Source organism: Ovis canadensis, chromosome 19 (assembly GCF_042477335.2).
Source record: "Ovis canadensis isolate MfBH-ARS-UI-01 breed Bighorn chromosome 19, ARS-UI_OviCan_v2, whole genome shotgun sequence".
NCBI classification, from domain to species: domain Eukaryota; kingdom Metazoa; phylum Chordata; class Mammalia; order Artiodactyla; family Bovidae; genus Ovis; species Ovis canadensis.
Genome location: NC_091263.1, coordinates 28,689,903 through 28,706,264, shown reverse-complemented (window position 1 = coordinate 28,706,264; position 16,362 = coordinate 28,689,903). Strand labels below are relative to the sequence as shown.

The window sequence follows — 16,362 nt, the reverse complement described above, 5'->3', positions numbered from 1 at the left end:
AGTCTGTTCCGTAGATCGGCTCATTTGTGCCATAAGTAAGTGATACATTTGTCTTTCTCTGACTTCTTCACTTGGTATGGTGATCTCTGGTTGCATCCATGTTGCTGCAAATGACATTGTTTCATTCTTTTTTGTGGCTGAGTAGTATATGTACCCGGAGAAGGAAATGGCAACCCGCTCCAGTGTCCTTGCCTGGAGAATCCCAGGGACGGGGGAGCCTGGTGGGCTGCCGTCTCTGGGGTCGCGCAGAGTCGCACACGCCTGAAGCGACTTAGCAGCAGCAGCAGCAGCAGTATATGGACCACATCTGCCTTATCCATTCCCTGGTTTGATTTTTCAAGTGGTGCGGGCAAAATGAGGTAATGGAAAAGGAAGACACACTTCTGAGTCTAAGTCCAGGCTCTGTTCCTCTGTTCTTTTCTCAGGGCTTCTCTTTCTTTATATTTAAAATCAAATGATTGACCTAGAAAATTCTCTCAGATTCTTCCAAAGTCTGGTAGTATGATTCTTGCTTTGTTCCAGGTTTGCCAGCTGGTGAATAATGGGGCAGGCCAAGAAGCTCTTTTTTTTTTTTTTTTAGCTCAGTTTTCTTTTTGCTTATTGCATTGTTCCTTTATGTGCCTCAAAACCATAGGTTTAAATAAGCTTCCAGTTAATTCCCACTTATTTCTTTTTCCTGTAGGACTTACTAGTACTACTTTGAGATAGGATCTATGATACCAACACATGGAAAACTCCCATAGTCAAGAGATCTATAGTTGAAAACTGTCTTTTGATAATTCTGTGTGCTGATCTTTTCATTCATTCTTGCCTTATGTAATATTTTCTTTCTTTCAAATGGGACACTTATTTGTATTGGTGAGCAGCTACCTTTAATGGAGGGTCTTATTAAAACTGTGTTAAGGTCTTTCAAAGTTTCAGAGTGTACATTTTCCGTGTGGATGCAAGTGCTCCATGAGTACTTAATACATACGCAGCAGGTGAGAGATTCTTATGAATTTCATTTGAAGTCAAAAGACTGAATGTTTCCCTTATTGAAAACATTATTCAAAAGTAAATAAGATACTGATTGAAAACATTTTGAGAGAGATCATTTTTTATCCTTGTATAGTTCTGTTTCACACCATTAAATAGCAAATTTTAGGTGCTCCATAAATATGTATCAATTGCTTGATTGAAGGCGGTTTATAGTCGCTGACAAGTTCGTTTCTCAAAGGAGCATCCCACAAGCCATATATTGCTTCCCCAGCTGTGTTCATCATATAAGCAACATGGAGCATTTCCGTAATTTACCAGAGGCCGCTGCATACCAGCCACCACACCTTGGCTCTGGAGACCTGGCTAAAAGTCCCAATTCTGCCCTCAGAGGGCTCAGGGTTGAGCCAGGAATGGATGAACAACAGTCAAGGGGTTGTGGCAGGTGCTGTGATGAAGGCAGGCACAGGATGGTGGTGGAAATGTCAGGCGACACGAGAAAGGTGGCCTCCCCTTCTGGACGCACACTTGTGTTTTTTCTTTCTCCTCCATCCCCCTGCTCCCAGCCTGTACTTAGCTCAGAGAGCATGTTGTGGGTCAGGAGGGGCCTGTCTGGCAACACTGCAGGCAGACAAACAAAGGGGACACGATCCATCCCTGGGGCCGCGGTCCTGGCCGCTTGCCTTTGGCTCTGTGGCCAGGGTTCTCCCGCCTGAACAGCATAGGCGCTGGCCCACTGCATCTGCCTTGAGGCCTTGGGCCCTCCTGGGAGCCCAGAGGATGGAATCTTCCTGCTGCAAGCCTAAGTAACGTGAGAGGGCATGGCCGGGGAAGCTAAGAGACGTGGTAACCTGCTGGAAGGGTGTCCGCAGCACACTGCCAGGGGTGTTACACAGACCAGGACCCTCGAGCCGCGTAAGCACACTGATTGACAGATGGCTCCAGTTGACCCAGACCCCCGTCTGCGCCAACCGGAACGCATTGCTAATAACTGTTATGTGCGGTTAGAGGGCCTCCACTGTACCTGTCAGTCACATTTAAAATCCATCTGAAACTCTTCTCTCTCATGTCCCTAACCAGAAAGATGGAGGGTGATCCAGCTAAAAGAAGGGAGTTAATTTCATGCCGCCAGGCTCTTGGGCTGAGAACATCATGTGGTTTTGTCTACAGATGGAAGAAGACCCTTTCCAGGTCCCCTCCCCCGACCCCGTCGAGTCTCCTCGGAGCCTGCTAAGTCCCACGAAACCCTGACCACAGGGCAGAGGAGCTGGGTGACTGCTTCGCAGCTGGCAAAGCAGAGGCCCAGCACCAGCTCCCTCACACCCCAGACAGGCCCACTTTGGACCCCCAAATTCTGTCCTTTCTTCCCAGGAAACCCCAGGTGTATATTTATGAGGGAAAATTCATGGACAGAGGAGCCTGGCACAGGCTATAGTCCATGCGGCCCAAAGAGTCAGACACAGCTCAGCAGCTAACACTCATACATATTTATGAGGTACACGAGTGAGTTCATTTTAAATTACTCTGTGCCCAAGGCCTTGGATTTGCCTTGCTCTGTCATCTCCTGGTTCTTGTTCTCCCACTGTCAGGCCTTGGGATCCCGCCAGGACTTTGAACAAACTGGACTGTGGGAATCAGTGGCCCTCCCTCCCTCCTGGACCTACTGTAACCTCCAGCGCACTCACTCCCCAGACCCCGCGGCCCCAGATGTCAGCCCCAGGAGTGGAGACGAATCTCTCCCGCTTTCGAAAGCAGTAGCTGTCAGCCGTCAGGACGGTGAGGCCAGGGATAGAGACACATTAAGAGATGGTAGTGGGGATAGAAAGCAGATTGAAGAGGGGCTCGGGGAAACCCAGGGCCTGCTGTGGCTGGTTGGATATGGGAGACACGAGTGGAGGCAGTTGTCTCTGGTGATTGTAAGATGCTTGGCTGGGTAGCTGGGCAGCTTGGAGGGTTCGTTAAGATGGAAAACAGAAAAGAGGAAGAGCAAGGGCAAAGGAGCCGAGCTCAGTTTAGATTCCATCGAGTTAGCACTGCTGGTGAAACAGCCTTGTGGAAAACTCAATAATATGAAGTGTCCTTCTCCCCACAATGTGGACTCAGTGTTGTTTGGGTGCTCTGCAGGCTCCTTTTTCTTAAAAAAATTTTTTAAATTTTTCATTGGAGGACAATTGCATTGCAAATATTGTGTTGGTTTCTGCCACCCATCACCATGAATCAGCCACAGGTATATGTATGTCCCCTCCCTCTTGAATCTCCTCCCACCCCTCCAGGCTGTCACAGAGCTCCAGGTTTCAGCTGCCTGAGTCATACAGCGAATTCCCTCTGGCTATCTATGTTAAATGTGGTAGTGTACGCGGTTCCACGATGCAGGCTCCTTTCTGCAGGCTCCAGATCTCTAGGAGTCTGGCCATCCAGAAGATATGGAAAGGATCGTGGGTTGATGCCACCCTGTGTCCCGTGGCAACGCCTCTGGACCAAGTGCAAGTGCCTGCACAGTCCAGGGACAGGTGGCACAGCAACATAAGCCTGCCCCCCGCCGACCCCGAAATGTTATCTGACCATGTGCACTGAATGGGATATGCTGTGTTTTCATTTCCGAGAGAGCGTGGATGTCACGTGCCGGGTGTGCTTCTACTTCTCATTCTTTCGGTGGCTCCTCCCTAACCTCCCAAGATCGGTTCTTGTCTCCTGATACGTTGTCTTTTGAGTTCCAGCCCACACCAAGGGCGGAAGAGAGTGACCGTGGTTCATTGTTACTGTTGATCGTTAGAGGTATCTCCTACCTTGACTGTTGAGACCCCAGCCCAACATTTTCATCTGAAGTCTTCTGGCGCCACTTCCACCTTCATATGTTGGAAGGGAGTCTAACGCTGTGTTTACAAGTGAGAGCGCTTTGGGAAGGCTGATTGCTTTCCAGCGGCATTTCCTTGCTGTGCCCTTGGTGTTGCAGAGCTGTCCTCTTTAAGCACTGAAGCAATTAGTTTCAAGAAGGCTGATTCTTCAGGGTCCAGTGCTCTCCTGCCTTTCATTTGCTGAAGCTGTACGTCTTAATGAAGTTGTTTCATCTATGTTGCCAAACGCTAGAATTTTGCGGCTTTGATTCTAATTATCTCTACTGGCAAATGCTATGTTTTATTAGAACTCTCAAGTGCCCTGTTTATTAAGTGTCCGCACACCGTGGTGTTGGGCACACAAATTAGGTCAGCTCTCCGTATCGGGTTCTGGACGGAGGGGTTGAAGATTTTCATCATAATCCTCAGGTGCAGTAGGATCGTCTTGGGTGTCTTTGTGGGAGGGCAGTGCTGGCTTCTTCTCCCGTGAGCTCAGCTTCCATTCTTGCCCCTCAGCCAGTGCTGACACTGAGTGTCTCAGTCCTGTGACTGTTGACTGTGGGGCTACTGTGTAACTTCATTCTTGGGTGTGGTACGCTCATTTTTTTCTGTCCTGTAGTTGCCAAATATACCTACATCTTGCTTCCTGGGTTGCATATCTCATGATAGGCCGTCCATATTAAGGGATCTTTTGAAGCCAGGAGGTCCCAGTGGTCGTAACACAGGGCTGGGCATATTGGAGCCAGAGAAGTTAGAGGGCAGTGTTAGAACACAGCCTCAAATCAGTCTTTCTGTCCTCTCTGCACCCCCTGCTCCAGAGTCCTTTACGTCCCTGGCCCTCGTGTCGTGTTGGTTAACCTGGGACGGGCTGACTAGTGACCCTGAGGTCCTGCGCTCCGCCCTCCTGCTCCGTCAGTGTTGTCACTAGGCAGCGTTGCTTGGTGATAAAGGGTCACCTTCCATCTCCTAGATTGAATCCCAGCCTCACAATCAGGAAGCTTGGTGATCTTTGGTGAGTGACACTTCACCTCCCTAACCTCAGAGCCCTTAGCTACGAGAAGGGGAGATTTGTAGCCACTTTGGAGTTTTGGTGAGGATTAAATGAGACGATACAGGTGGAGGGCTTGAGGTGCGGGCCATGGCATGCAGTCCCTTATCAGTGTATTTTCACCTCTGCCTTGTCCATGCTTGGGCTCACATGGCTGCTCTGCCGCCGTCAGCACAGAAGCTGCTGGTGTCCCGGCCCCTGATCCTGTGCCAGAGGCCCTGTTTTGGGTCATTAAATGTTTCCCTCCCTCCTTACACTGCTCTTACTGAATGTGTTGGAGCTCAGTGGTGTGGACCCCTTGTTTTGTTGGTGAGCCATGGGACTCTTTTTAGGGAAAGGTGCGGTCTTAGAGGAACATCTAATGAAGACACAGCCTTTAATCAGCGTTGTCCCTCCCCTCCATCTCTGGCCTGTGGTCTTTGAATCAAACTTGTGGTTCCTTTCCTCTTTACACTAATCTTCCAGGGTCCCCACGTATTTACCCTGATGTCTTCTCCCTTCATATAATTCTCTACTCTGCCTTTGAAAGAAATACGATGTTTTTCACAGCATAACTTATCCCCTGTGGGCTATGAATGTGGTTGTGAACTGCAGAAAGAAATCTTATTAAAGTTGCTAAGAGAAGTGAAATAGCTCAGTTTGATAGAAATTAATAGAAGTGTGCTTAATTCACATTCACACCGTCTCACCTGCTCTTCTCATGTCTTGAGCACTGTTTTTTGGGGAAATTAACTTCCAGGCCACAGCAGTTACTGTCTGATTTCCCCTAGAGAACCACATCGTTTCCTTGAGCAGGTACAGTCACTAGGTTCTATGGTTTCTCTCTTTCAAACTAAGTAAGAAGCATTCTTGTAGGTACAAGAAGGAAGAAGTGAATAAAATTTTAGCAAATCCCCTGTTTTATATCGAACAAAGTTCATGGTCTGTGAATGGTTTAAAAATCAATAGCAAAGAAATTAAAACAAAGTGTTTTGAATAGTGGCTGAAATAGAAAAGGAGCCATGTCTCCCAGTCTGGTTGTAGGATCTTTGGTCTCTATTCTCTGCATCAGATATTGTGCCCTGAGCATTTCCAGTGATAAGGTTGGTGGGGGCTCTTGATAGCCAGAGTGCACCTTTATGCCCTTCTACGGATGGAGCACTGTGGGGCTGACAGAGCCTCTCCTTCTCCAGTGACTGCAAACTCCAGGCCAGGAGTCTCAGGCCTTAACTGGCTGGGGTATGGTCCTGGGCTCTTAGTATTCAGGGGTAATGGAGGTTTGAAAAGTTAGCTTTTGTACTTAAAGAAAATGCCTTTATCAACAAGTGACGCTCACTTTTGAGCACCAGGAAAAACTGAAGTATTGACTTTACAACAAGCCAAAAATACCTCCAAGAACATAAAAATGTCATATATAGTCACAAAAATATGTTTATGAAAGGAACAGTGGATTTATCTCTAGTAAAACTGACCTATATTTTCCGACACACTGGCCTTTGAACAAGGACTGGTATAATTTTGCCAAATGGAAACAAGAGATTTATTACTGTCTTTATTCTTCACAAGAATAAGTTTCCTTTGTATCGTTAGCTACTTTATCATGAGTAACATGTCATGTCATCTTGGTGCTTATTAATCACCCTTTCCCTCCAACCAGTTGTAAGAATAATTGGATGAAATTGGTGGTAGCCCACTGCTTCCACATTAATATTCTTAAGCTGGTGTCAGTGAAACAGTCAAACATGAACATCTACTTTAACACCTGTGTTTCCAAAGAATAGTACTTTCCAAGCATTGATATTTGGAGAGCTGACCTTTTGTAGATGATTAGGCTCAAGAAGTAGAGTGACTCCCATTGTTGGGGTGTACATGTCTGTTGACTGCAGTTTAGAGCCCGATGCTATGTTGATTTGTGTGTGTGTGTGTGTGTGTTTGTGAGCTTTTCAAAACTGTGTGTTCATCAAGGGACTCTGAGCAGCTCTGCTGAATGTCCTCATTCTGAGGCTTAGGCTATTGGCGCATCTTCCCTCCAGACTGGCCACGAGGCAGAGGAAGGATAGGACCATGAAGCCATCTCTAGCCCTTAAAACTTCTGCCCAAATGAGTCCAATTTGCCAAAGCCAGTCTTTGGGGCAACTCTAAGTATGAGTGGGCAGGAAAGGGCCATCCTCCTATATATCTAGGTGAGGAAAGTGGGAATTGTGTACATTTGTAGTGACCAACTCAAAGTCACAAGTGCAGATTCTTGAATAAAATGGAAAGCTGGCTCCCTGAAAAGACCTGTAATATAGGGAAGGCTTTGGTGAGTCTGATCAAGAAGAAAGGAGGAGATAATGTAAAAGGTGACGTCACTCAGCTCAGAGAAGATAGGTAAAGACAGGAGAGGTAGTTCTGTATGATTCTGTTACAGTATGTTTGAAAACTTGGGGCATTTTAGATGATTTTCTTAGAAAATGGACATAAAGTTGGATCAATATTGATGCTAAGATGTTTTTGAAAAAAATATTTGAAGATCTACCAGTAAAAATACACTGATCCAGTTGCTTTTATTAAATACTAGGGAGTTCTACCATCTCGCCCAGAAATTGATATTAGATGCACAATAAATATTTGTGGAATAAAATGAAGGGACAAGGGATATCATCAAACTGATACTAAATTCAGATGAGGATGTAACTCATAGGCCACTAACACTGGAGAATACTGATGTCAATTCAGTTCAGTCACTCAGTAGTGTCCAACTCTTTGTGACCCCATGGAATGCAGCACATCAGGCTTCCCTGCTAAGTAGCTTCAGTCGTGTCCAACTCTGTGCAACGCCATGGACGGCAGCCCACCAGGCTCCCCCGTCCCTAGGATTCTCCAGGCAAGAACACTGGAGTGGGTTGCCATTTCCTTCCCATTACCAACTCCCGGAGCCTACTCAAACTCATGTCTATCGCGTCAATGATGCCATCCAACCATCTCATCCTTTGTCGTCCCCTTCTCCTCCCGACTTCAGTCTTTCCCAGCATAAGGGTCTTTTCCAGTGAGTTGGTCCTTTGCATCAGGTGGTCAAAGTACTGGAGTTTCAGCTTCACCATCAGTCCTTCCAATGAATATTCAGGACTGATATCCTTTAGGATGGATTGGTTTCATCTCCTTGCAGTCCAAGGAACTTTCAAGAGTCTTCTCCGATACCACAGTTCAAAAGCACCAATTCTTTGTTGCTCAGCTTTCTTTATGATCCAACTCTCACATCCGTACATGACCACTGGAAAAGCATAGCCTTAACTAGATGGACCTTTGTTGATAAAGTAATGTCTCTACTTTTTAATATGCTGTCTAGGGTGGTCATAGCTTTTCTTCTAAGAAGCAAGTGTCTTTTAATTTCATGGCTGCAGTCACCATCTGCAGTGATTTTGGAGCCCGAGAAAATAAAGTCTCTCACTGTTTCCATTGTTTCCCTGTCTATTTGCCATGAAGTGATGGGACTGGATGCCATGATCTTAGTTTTCTGAATGTTGAGTTTTAAGCCAACACTCTCATCTTTTCACTTTCATCAAGAGGCTCTTTAGTTCTTCTTCACTTTCTGCCGTAAGGATGGTGTCATCTGCGTATCTGAGGTTATTGATGACCTGATGGTCAAAACCGAAATCAGATTGATTATAGTCTTTGAAGCCAAAGATGGAGAAGCTCTATACAGTCAGCAAAAACAAGACTAGGAGCTGACTGTGGCTCAGATCATGAATGCCTTATTGCCAAATTCAGACTTAAATTGAAGAAAGTAGGGAAAACCACTAGACCATTCAGATATGACCTAAATCAAATCCCTTACAATTATACAGTAGAAGTGACAAAGAGATTCAAGGGATTAGATCTGATAGAGTGCCTGAAGAACTATGGACGGAGGTTCGTGGCATTGTACAGGAGGCAGGGATCAAGACCATCCCCAAGAAAAAGATGCAAAAAGGCAAAATGGTTGTTTGACGAGGCTTTACAAAGAGCTGAGAAAAGAAGAGACACTACAGGCAAAGGAGGAAAGGAAAGGTATACCCATTTGAATGCCGAATTCCAAAGAATAGCAATGAGATGAAAAAGCCTTCCTCTGCAATCAATGCAGAGAAATAGAGGAAAACAATAGAGTGGGAAAGACTAGAGATCTCTTCAAGAAAATTAAAGATACCAAGGGAACATTTCATGCAAAGATGAGCACAATAAAGGACAGAAATGGTATGAACCTAACAGAAGCAGAAGATATTAAGAAGAGGTAGCAAGAATACACAGAAGAACTATACAAAAAAGATCTTCATGACCCAGATAATCACGGTGTGATCATTCACACAGAGCCAGACATCTTGGAATGCAAAGTCAACTGGGCCTTAGAAAGTATCACTATGAACAAAGCTAGTGGAGGTGATGGAATTCCAGTTGAGCTATTTCAAATCCTAAAGATGATGCTGTGAAAGTGCTGTGCTCAATATGCCAGCAAATTTGGAAAACTCAGGAGTGGAGTTTTCAGGACCGGAAAAGGTCAGTTTTCATTCCAATCCCAAAGAAAGGCAATGCCAGAGAATGTTCAAACTACCGCACAATTGTACTCATCTCACATGCTAGCAAAGTAATGCTCAAAATTCTCCAAGCCAGGCTTCAACAGTACATGAACCATGAACTTCCCATATGTTCAAGTTGGATTCAAAGAAGGCAGAGGAACCAGAGATCAACTTGCCAACATCCGCTGGATCATGGAAAAAGCAAGAGAGTTCCAGAAAAACATCTACTTCTGCTTTATTAACTATGCCAAAGCCTTTGACTGTGTGGATCACAACAAACTGTGGAAAATTCTTAAAAGAGATGGGAATACCAGACTACCTTATCTGCCTCCTGAGAAATCTGTATGCAGGTCAGGAAGCGACAGTTAGAACTGGACATGGAACCACAGACTGGTTACAGATCGGAAAAGGAGTACGTCAAGGCTGTATATTGTTACCCTGCTTATTTAACTTATATGCAGAGTACATCATGCAAAGTGCCAGGCTGCATGAACATTGATGTGACTATTCCAAAACAAACAAGCAAATAGAACCTGGCAATATAATAAAAGTACCAGTCCAGATGTGGTCAGATGCGGTCTTCTGAAGGAGGTATGCCTTACTTTGTTTAAAGTTGTAACCTTCCCCTGCAGCACCCCCAAACTGCTGTCCCCTGTCCTGTCTCCTCTTGCAGTGTGTTTCATCCTTTAACATAGAATGTATTTGTTGTCTTCTTCCACTGCTACATGTAAATTCCACAAGGGTGGAGCTGCTCTTTTGGAAATTAAAAAAAATTTTTGGTCTCTTTTATTCACTGATATAAGCCAAGTACCTAAAACAGTGGGCACTTTGTAAATAAAAGTTGTAAAAAAGACTTAATTCTCAATGCAACATGGGATCCTGGACTGGATCCTGGGACAGAAAAGGATGTTAGCAGAAAATGTGACATTTGAGTAGTCTTTAGTTTTGTTATTAGCACTGTACCGGTGGTACCTTCGTTTTGATCAATGTATGTTGGTTGGATAAGATGCTAACAGGGGAAGCTCGGTGAAGGGTGTATGGAGACTCTGTATGCTGTCTTTACAACTCTGCTGTGACTCTAAAAGTATTTGAAAAGAAAATCTTTGGGATCCCTTAAAAAGTTAGAAAGACGTTATCTTTTGTGTCTTGTCAATGAGAAATTGGACCAAAGTCACTCCCTGCTATGCGATGTGAAGCGTTAGGGGAGCAGAGTTCACTCCTCCAGGTCCCCGTATAGCTCATTACACTGAAGCAGTGCTGCAGTAAGGCATATTCAGCGTCACCAGCCAGGTGTAAGAGTGGGGAAGGAAGACAGCGGTAACAGTCGACTCTCAAAGCGGCAGAAATGTTCCTTTAAGAAGGTTTCCTTTTGTGATCTCAAAGTCCCTTTCAGGTGTGGTTTTGTAAGTTCCACGTGCTAGATCTCTAGTCACTCCGACTCCTTAGTTGCCCGTCAGAGGCCCCGAGGGCAGAGTGCTGTCCCTCAGCGCGTGGGCAGGGGACAGCACGCAACCATGCTGTGCCCTGTGTGGTTCACGCTGCCTCCCAGCTCACCTGACTCACCGATGGGACCTTAACACAGAGCAAACTGTGCCCCATTCGAGTGGAAAAAGATAATCACCCAGCCTTGTGCAAAGAATGAAGGGAGGTTGGCCGTGTGACCATTTGTCTTTTTTATGATGTAATGATGTTACTCTGTTTCTGTACAGTTATGATGAAAATGGCACTCTGTTGCAGGAACATCAGGAGAACATTCTGGGTAACACCATGCAAAGTGTGGTTGCATTGCTCAACAATCTGGTTGCCTGCAAAGGTTCGAATATGAAGCTACTTTATGAACAAGGTAAATGCTTCTTAGAATTCATCTTTGATTATGTTGAATTTTGCCTATTTGTAAGTTTCTTCGTCTCACATAGTAGATAGTTAACAAGTACTACTTCGAGTTGATCAATCAAAATAGATGCTTAAAGGTCTACAAATAATGATAATATTACCAGCACAAATGGGAAGTCTGGTTGGATTGTGATAGTGTCTCAGAGTTAATTCATTCTCGTTCATGGCACAAAATCAATAGGCATCCACAGGTGATCGATCAAGAAATGGAAATGTAAGCATCCTCTGTAGACTTTTTGCTGCCAATCAAAATAAAAACATATATGGTCAAAATCACCTTGGAAAATGAGACTGGGTGAGTTGAGGGTGGCTTTACTTTACATCTTATGCATATCTGTAATACTGAAATGAAAAACTTTTAAAAGTTTTTAAAGAGCTCAATTGAAGAGTTCAATTTTTTTAAAAATTTGTTTTAGGTTTAAAACCAAATTGGGAGGGCAGTACAGAAATTTCCCATATAACCCCTGTCCCCACACATGCAGCACATACTCCGTTATCAATATCACTCACCAAAGTGGTATTTTTTTTTTTTTGCCAAAGATAAATGTACACTAATATCATAATCACCCAGAGTTCATAGTTTACATTCAGGGTCACTCTTGATGTTGTATTTTCTCTGTGTTTGGACAAATGTATAACGATGTTTGGGATTTCCCCAGTGACTCAACAATAAGGTACTCGCCTGCAGTGCAGGGGGCGCAGGAGACACAGGTTCAGTCCCTTGGTCAGGAACATCTCCTGGAGGGGTGCATAGCAACCCACTCTAGTATTCTTGCCAGGAAAATCCCATGGACACGGGAGCGTAGCAGGCTTCTGTCCATGGGGTCACAAAGAGTCAGATGCAGCTGAAGTGCCTGAGCATGCATGCATAATGACATATATCCATCGTTATTACATGGTACAGTGCATTTTCATCGCCTTAACAGTCCTCTGTGCTCTACCTGTTCATCCCCACTGCCTTCTGCAACCACTGATCTGTTTACTGTCTACATCGTTTTGTCCCTTCCAGAACATCATAAAGTTAGAATCATACAATATGTCACCTTTTCAGATTGGCTTCTTTCACTTAGTAATATTTATTTAAGGATCTTCCATGTGTTTCCATGGTTTGATGGCTCATTTCATTTTAGTATGAATAAAATTCTCTGTTGTCTGGAGGTACTGCAGTTTGTTAATCCATTCACCTAATGACATTTTGTTTGCTTCCAGACTTCAGCAATTATGAATAAAGCTGTTATAAATATATGTATTAAGATTTTTGTGTGGACATAAGTTTTAAACTCCTCTAGGTAAATACCAAGGAGTGCAGTTGCTAATAGTATGCTGATTATTTCATTTTTTAAGGGATGCCAAACTGTTTTCCAGTGTGGCTATACCATTGTGCATTCCCAAAGTGAATGAGCGTTTCTGTTCCTTGATACCCTCGCCAGCACGGGGTGTTGTCAGTGTTCTGGATTTTGGACGTTCTGTGTCATGGTAGCTCCTTGTTTTAATTTCCCTTTCCCTGATGGTAGACGATGTGAAGCATTTTCTTATATTCTTGTTTCCCATTTGTATATCTTCTCTCAAGAGTTCTTTGCATATATTGGATAAAGCCCTTTATCAGACGTGTCCTTCTCAAATATTTTCTCCCAATCTGTGGCTTGTGTTTTAATTCTTTTGGAAAGCCACAGTTTTAGTTTTATCCAGTTTATCAATTTTTTTTTTAATGGATCGTGTCCATGGTGTTATTATCTCAAAAGTCCAGTTTATCAGTTTTGTTTTTATGGATCGTGTTCATGGTGTTATTATCTCAAAAGTCTTCACCGTACCCAATGTCATCTAGGTTTTCTCCTACATTATCGTCTAGGAGTTTTGTAGTTTTGAATTTTTACAATTAGGCCTGTGATCCATTGTGACTTACTTTTTGTGAAGGGTATAAGGTAGATTTTTTTTTTTTTTTTTGGTGTGTTGCTGTTCCAGCACTGTTTGTTGGGGAGACTGTCTTCGCTCCATTGTGTTGCTTTGCTCCTTTGTCAAAGGTCATTTAACTGTATTTATCCAAGTCTGTTACTGGGCTCTCTATTCTCTTCCATTGACCTGTTTGCTTTATACTTTCACCAGTACCCACTGTCTTGATGACTATAGCTTTAAGGTAAGTCTTGAAGTCAGGTAGCATCAGTCCTTCACTTGGTTCTTCTCCTTAATATAAACTTTAGAATCAGCTTATTGATACTCATAAAATAACTTGCTTGGACTTTGATTGGGATTGCATTGAATCTTGGAGAAGGCAATGGCACCCTACTCCAGTACTCTTGCCTGGAGAATCCCATGGATGGAGGAGCCTGGTGGGCTGCAGTCCATGGGGTTGCGAAGAGTTGGACACGACTGAGTGACTTCACTTTCACTTTTCACTTTCATACATTGGAGAAGGAAATGGCAACCCACTCCAATGTTCTTGCCTGGAGAACCCCAGGGACTTGGGAGCCTGGTGGGCTGCTGTCTATGGGGTCACACAGAGTCAGACACGACTGAAGTGACTTAGCAGCAGCAGCATTGAATCTGTGGATCAAGTTGGTAATATGGTTACATCTTAAACACAGTGTTTACTACTTTTATATTAATAAAATCTCTCATTTGAATGTTCATGAAAATAAGACTTGGATAGGATCAATGAATTAAAAAATCCAAGATAAATGGATAAAATCTTTAAGGATCAGTGAATTAAAAAAACCCAAGATCAGTGGATAAAATCTTTAAGTCACGGTTCTCATTCCCCCCTCCTCAACATTTAGAGTTGTGTTTCTATTGGTCACTATACCTAAATGTTGGAAATGTGTTTTTTTCTCCCTTAAGAAGAATGTGCATTTTCAACAATAATAAATATTGCCAAGAGTTGAGGGATTTTAGTACATTGAAACATTTATCGTTTTATACAGCAGCATCCTATTTTGTTTTATGGGTTCAGTTCAGTTCCTCAGTCATGTCTGACTCTTAGTGACCCCTTGAACTGCAGCACGCCAGGCCTCCCTGTCCATCACCAACTCCCGGAGTTTACCCAGACCTATGTCCATTGAGTCGGTGATGCCATCCAACCATATCATCCTCTGTTGTCCCCTTCTCCTCCCTCTTTCAGTCTTTCCCAGCCTCAGGCTCTTTTTCAGTGAGTCAGTTCTTAGCATCAGGTGGCCAAAATATTGGAGTTTCAGCTTCAGCATCAATCCTTCCAGTGAACACCCAGGACTGATCTCCTTTAGGATGGACTGGTTGGATCTCCGTGCAGTCCAAGGGACTCGCCAGAATCTTCTCCAACACCACAGTTCAAAAGCATCAATTCTTCTGTGCTCAGCTTTCTTTATAGTCCAACTCTTACATCCATACATGACTACTGGAAAAACCATAGCCTTGACGGACCTTTGTTGACAAAATAATGTCTCTGCTTTGTAATATGCTGTCTACGTTGGTCATAGCTTTTCTTCCAAGGAACAACTGTCTTTTAATTTCATGGCTGCAGTCACCATCTGCAGTGATTTTGGAGCCCAGAAAAATAAAGTCAGCCACTGTTTCCACCAGTAATCTAATGGGTATGGGTAATTTCCAATCTTTTGCTTTTGCAGACAGTTCTGTAATGAATAACCTCAAGCCCACATTCCTTCACATGGGAGCAGGACTATCTACAGAGTAAATTCCTGGGGTTAGAATCACTAGATCAAGGGGTATCTGCTGCTGCTAAGTCACGTCAGTCGTGTCCGACTCTGTGCAACTCCATAGACGGCCGCCCACCAGGCTCCCCCGTCCCTGTGATTCTCCAGGCAAGAACACTGGAGTGGGTTGCCATTTCCTTCTCAAGGGGTATATATGTTTGTAATTTCCATGGGTAGTGACAGGTTATTCTAAGCAGCCTGACAGTTTATATTTCCATCAGGGCACATGAGATTACTTGTCTCTGGATCTAAGAGCATATTATGTTTTCCCATTTGTTTGACTTACTGTCTTTATAGTTTTCTTTATATAGGCCATATGTATTTCTTCCTGTTTATCTCTCCCCAGGTATTTTATCCTTTTTTACTTGCTATCAGAAATAAGGAATTTTCTACCAGTATAGTTCTCAATTATTTTTTTTTAAGTATGTGTTTGAAAGTTTTTTTTTTCCTGTTTATTAACTTTGTCCCTAGGTTTATTCTCTTATTACTTTCCATAGTGATGGCTTAGATGATTCTCTTTACTTTCTGGTTATGTAATAATAACGAATGCAAATAGAGACAGTCTTTAATTTTTATAGTTCTACTTTTTCTCTCTAGTCCAATTACGAGATTCAAAGAGAATAATATAGAGGATATCTTGTTATTGCCTCAGAATCTTTTTTCTGGTTAAGGAAGTGTTTACATTTTCTCTTTTGCAATCAAGAATGAATAATAATAAATAAATAATGATAACTTTTGACCCCTCTGGAAATGATCAAATGATTTTTCCTTGGATCTATTCATGTCATGGATTATATTTAATAAGAGTATCTAATATGCAGCCACCCTAGTGTTTGTATCAGTAAGCACAGTTAATTGCGACATAATATTCTTTAATTGTACTGCTTCAGGTTTTTGTTAGTCTTTTATTCAGGATTTTCCATTGCTGTTCATAAGTGTGATTGATCTATAGTTTTGTTTCTTGTTTCTTTCTTTTTTGCTGGATTCTGGTGTTATTGCTATATTGCTTCTTTTTCTTTTTAAGGAAGTTTTCTTTCTTCCTTGGGCTTTGGAACAGTTTAGATATCTTGGATATTATCTTTTAAAAGTTTGATAGAATTCCCTTGTGAAGCCATATGGCTGGTTCTCTTTCTTGAAGGAACGGTAGCTGTGATAGCTCTCTGACACCATTCTGTATTTCTACAGTGATAATAAATCTCTTTTCATTTCCCATCTTTTATAGAGTCAGTTATAGGATATTATATTTTCCTAGGAAGTCTTCGTTTCACACACACTTTCAAATCTATAGACTTGGAGACAGAATAGCTTCTCATAATTCTTTTGTTTTCTTAGGTTTCAGAAGTTAACTTCCTGCTTTCATTTTTAATATATATTTTATATGTGTATTTAAATACATATATTATATATATTTATATATA

The 16,362-nt window shown here is 43.0% G+C and overlaps 1 protein-coding gene across 4 annotated transcripts in view; it reads left to right on the top strand.

Moving 5' to 3' along the window:
- Positions 1–16,362, top strand: part of ULK4 (unc-51 like kinase 4) — a 502,577-nt gene that overhangs the window by 257,872 nt on the left and 228,343 nt on the right. For all 4 annotated transcript variants that reach the window (XM_069560715.1, XM_069560714.1, XM_069560717.1 and 1 more), the window contains one exon: positions 11,106–11,211. In XM_069560715.1, coding sequence (XP_069416816.1) covers positions 11,106–11,211 — 106 coding nt within the window. The remainder of the gene's footprint in view (positions 1–11,105; positions 11,212–16,362) is intronic.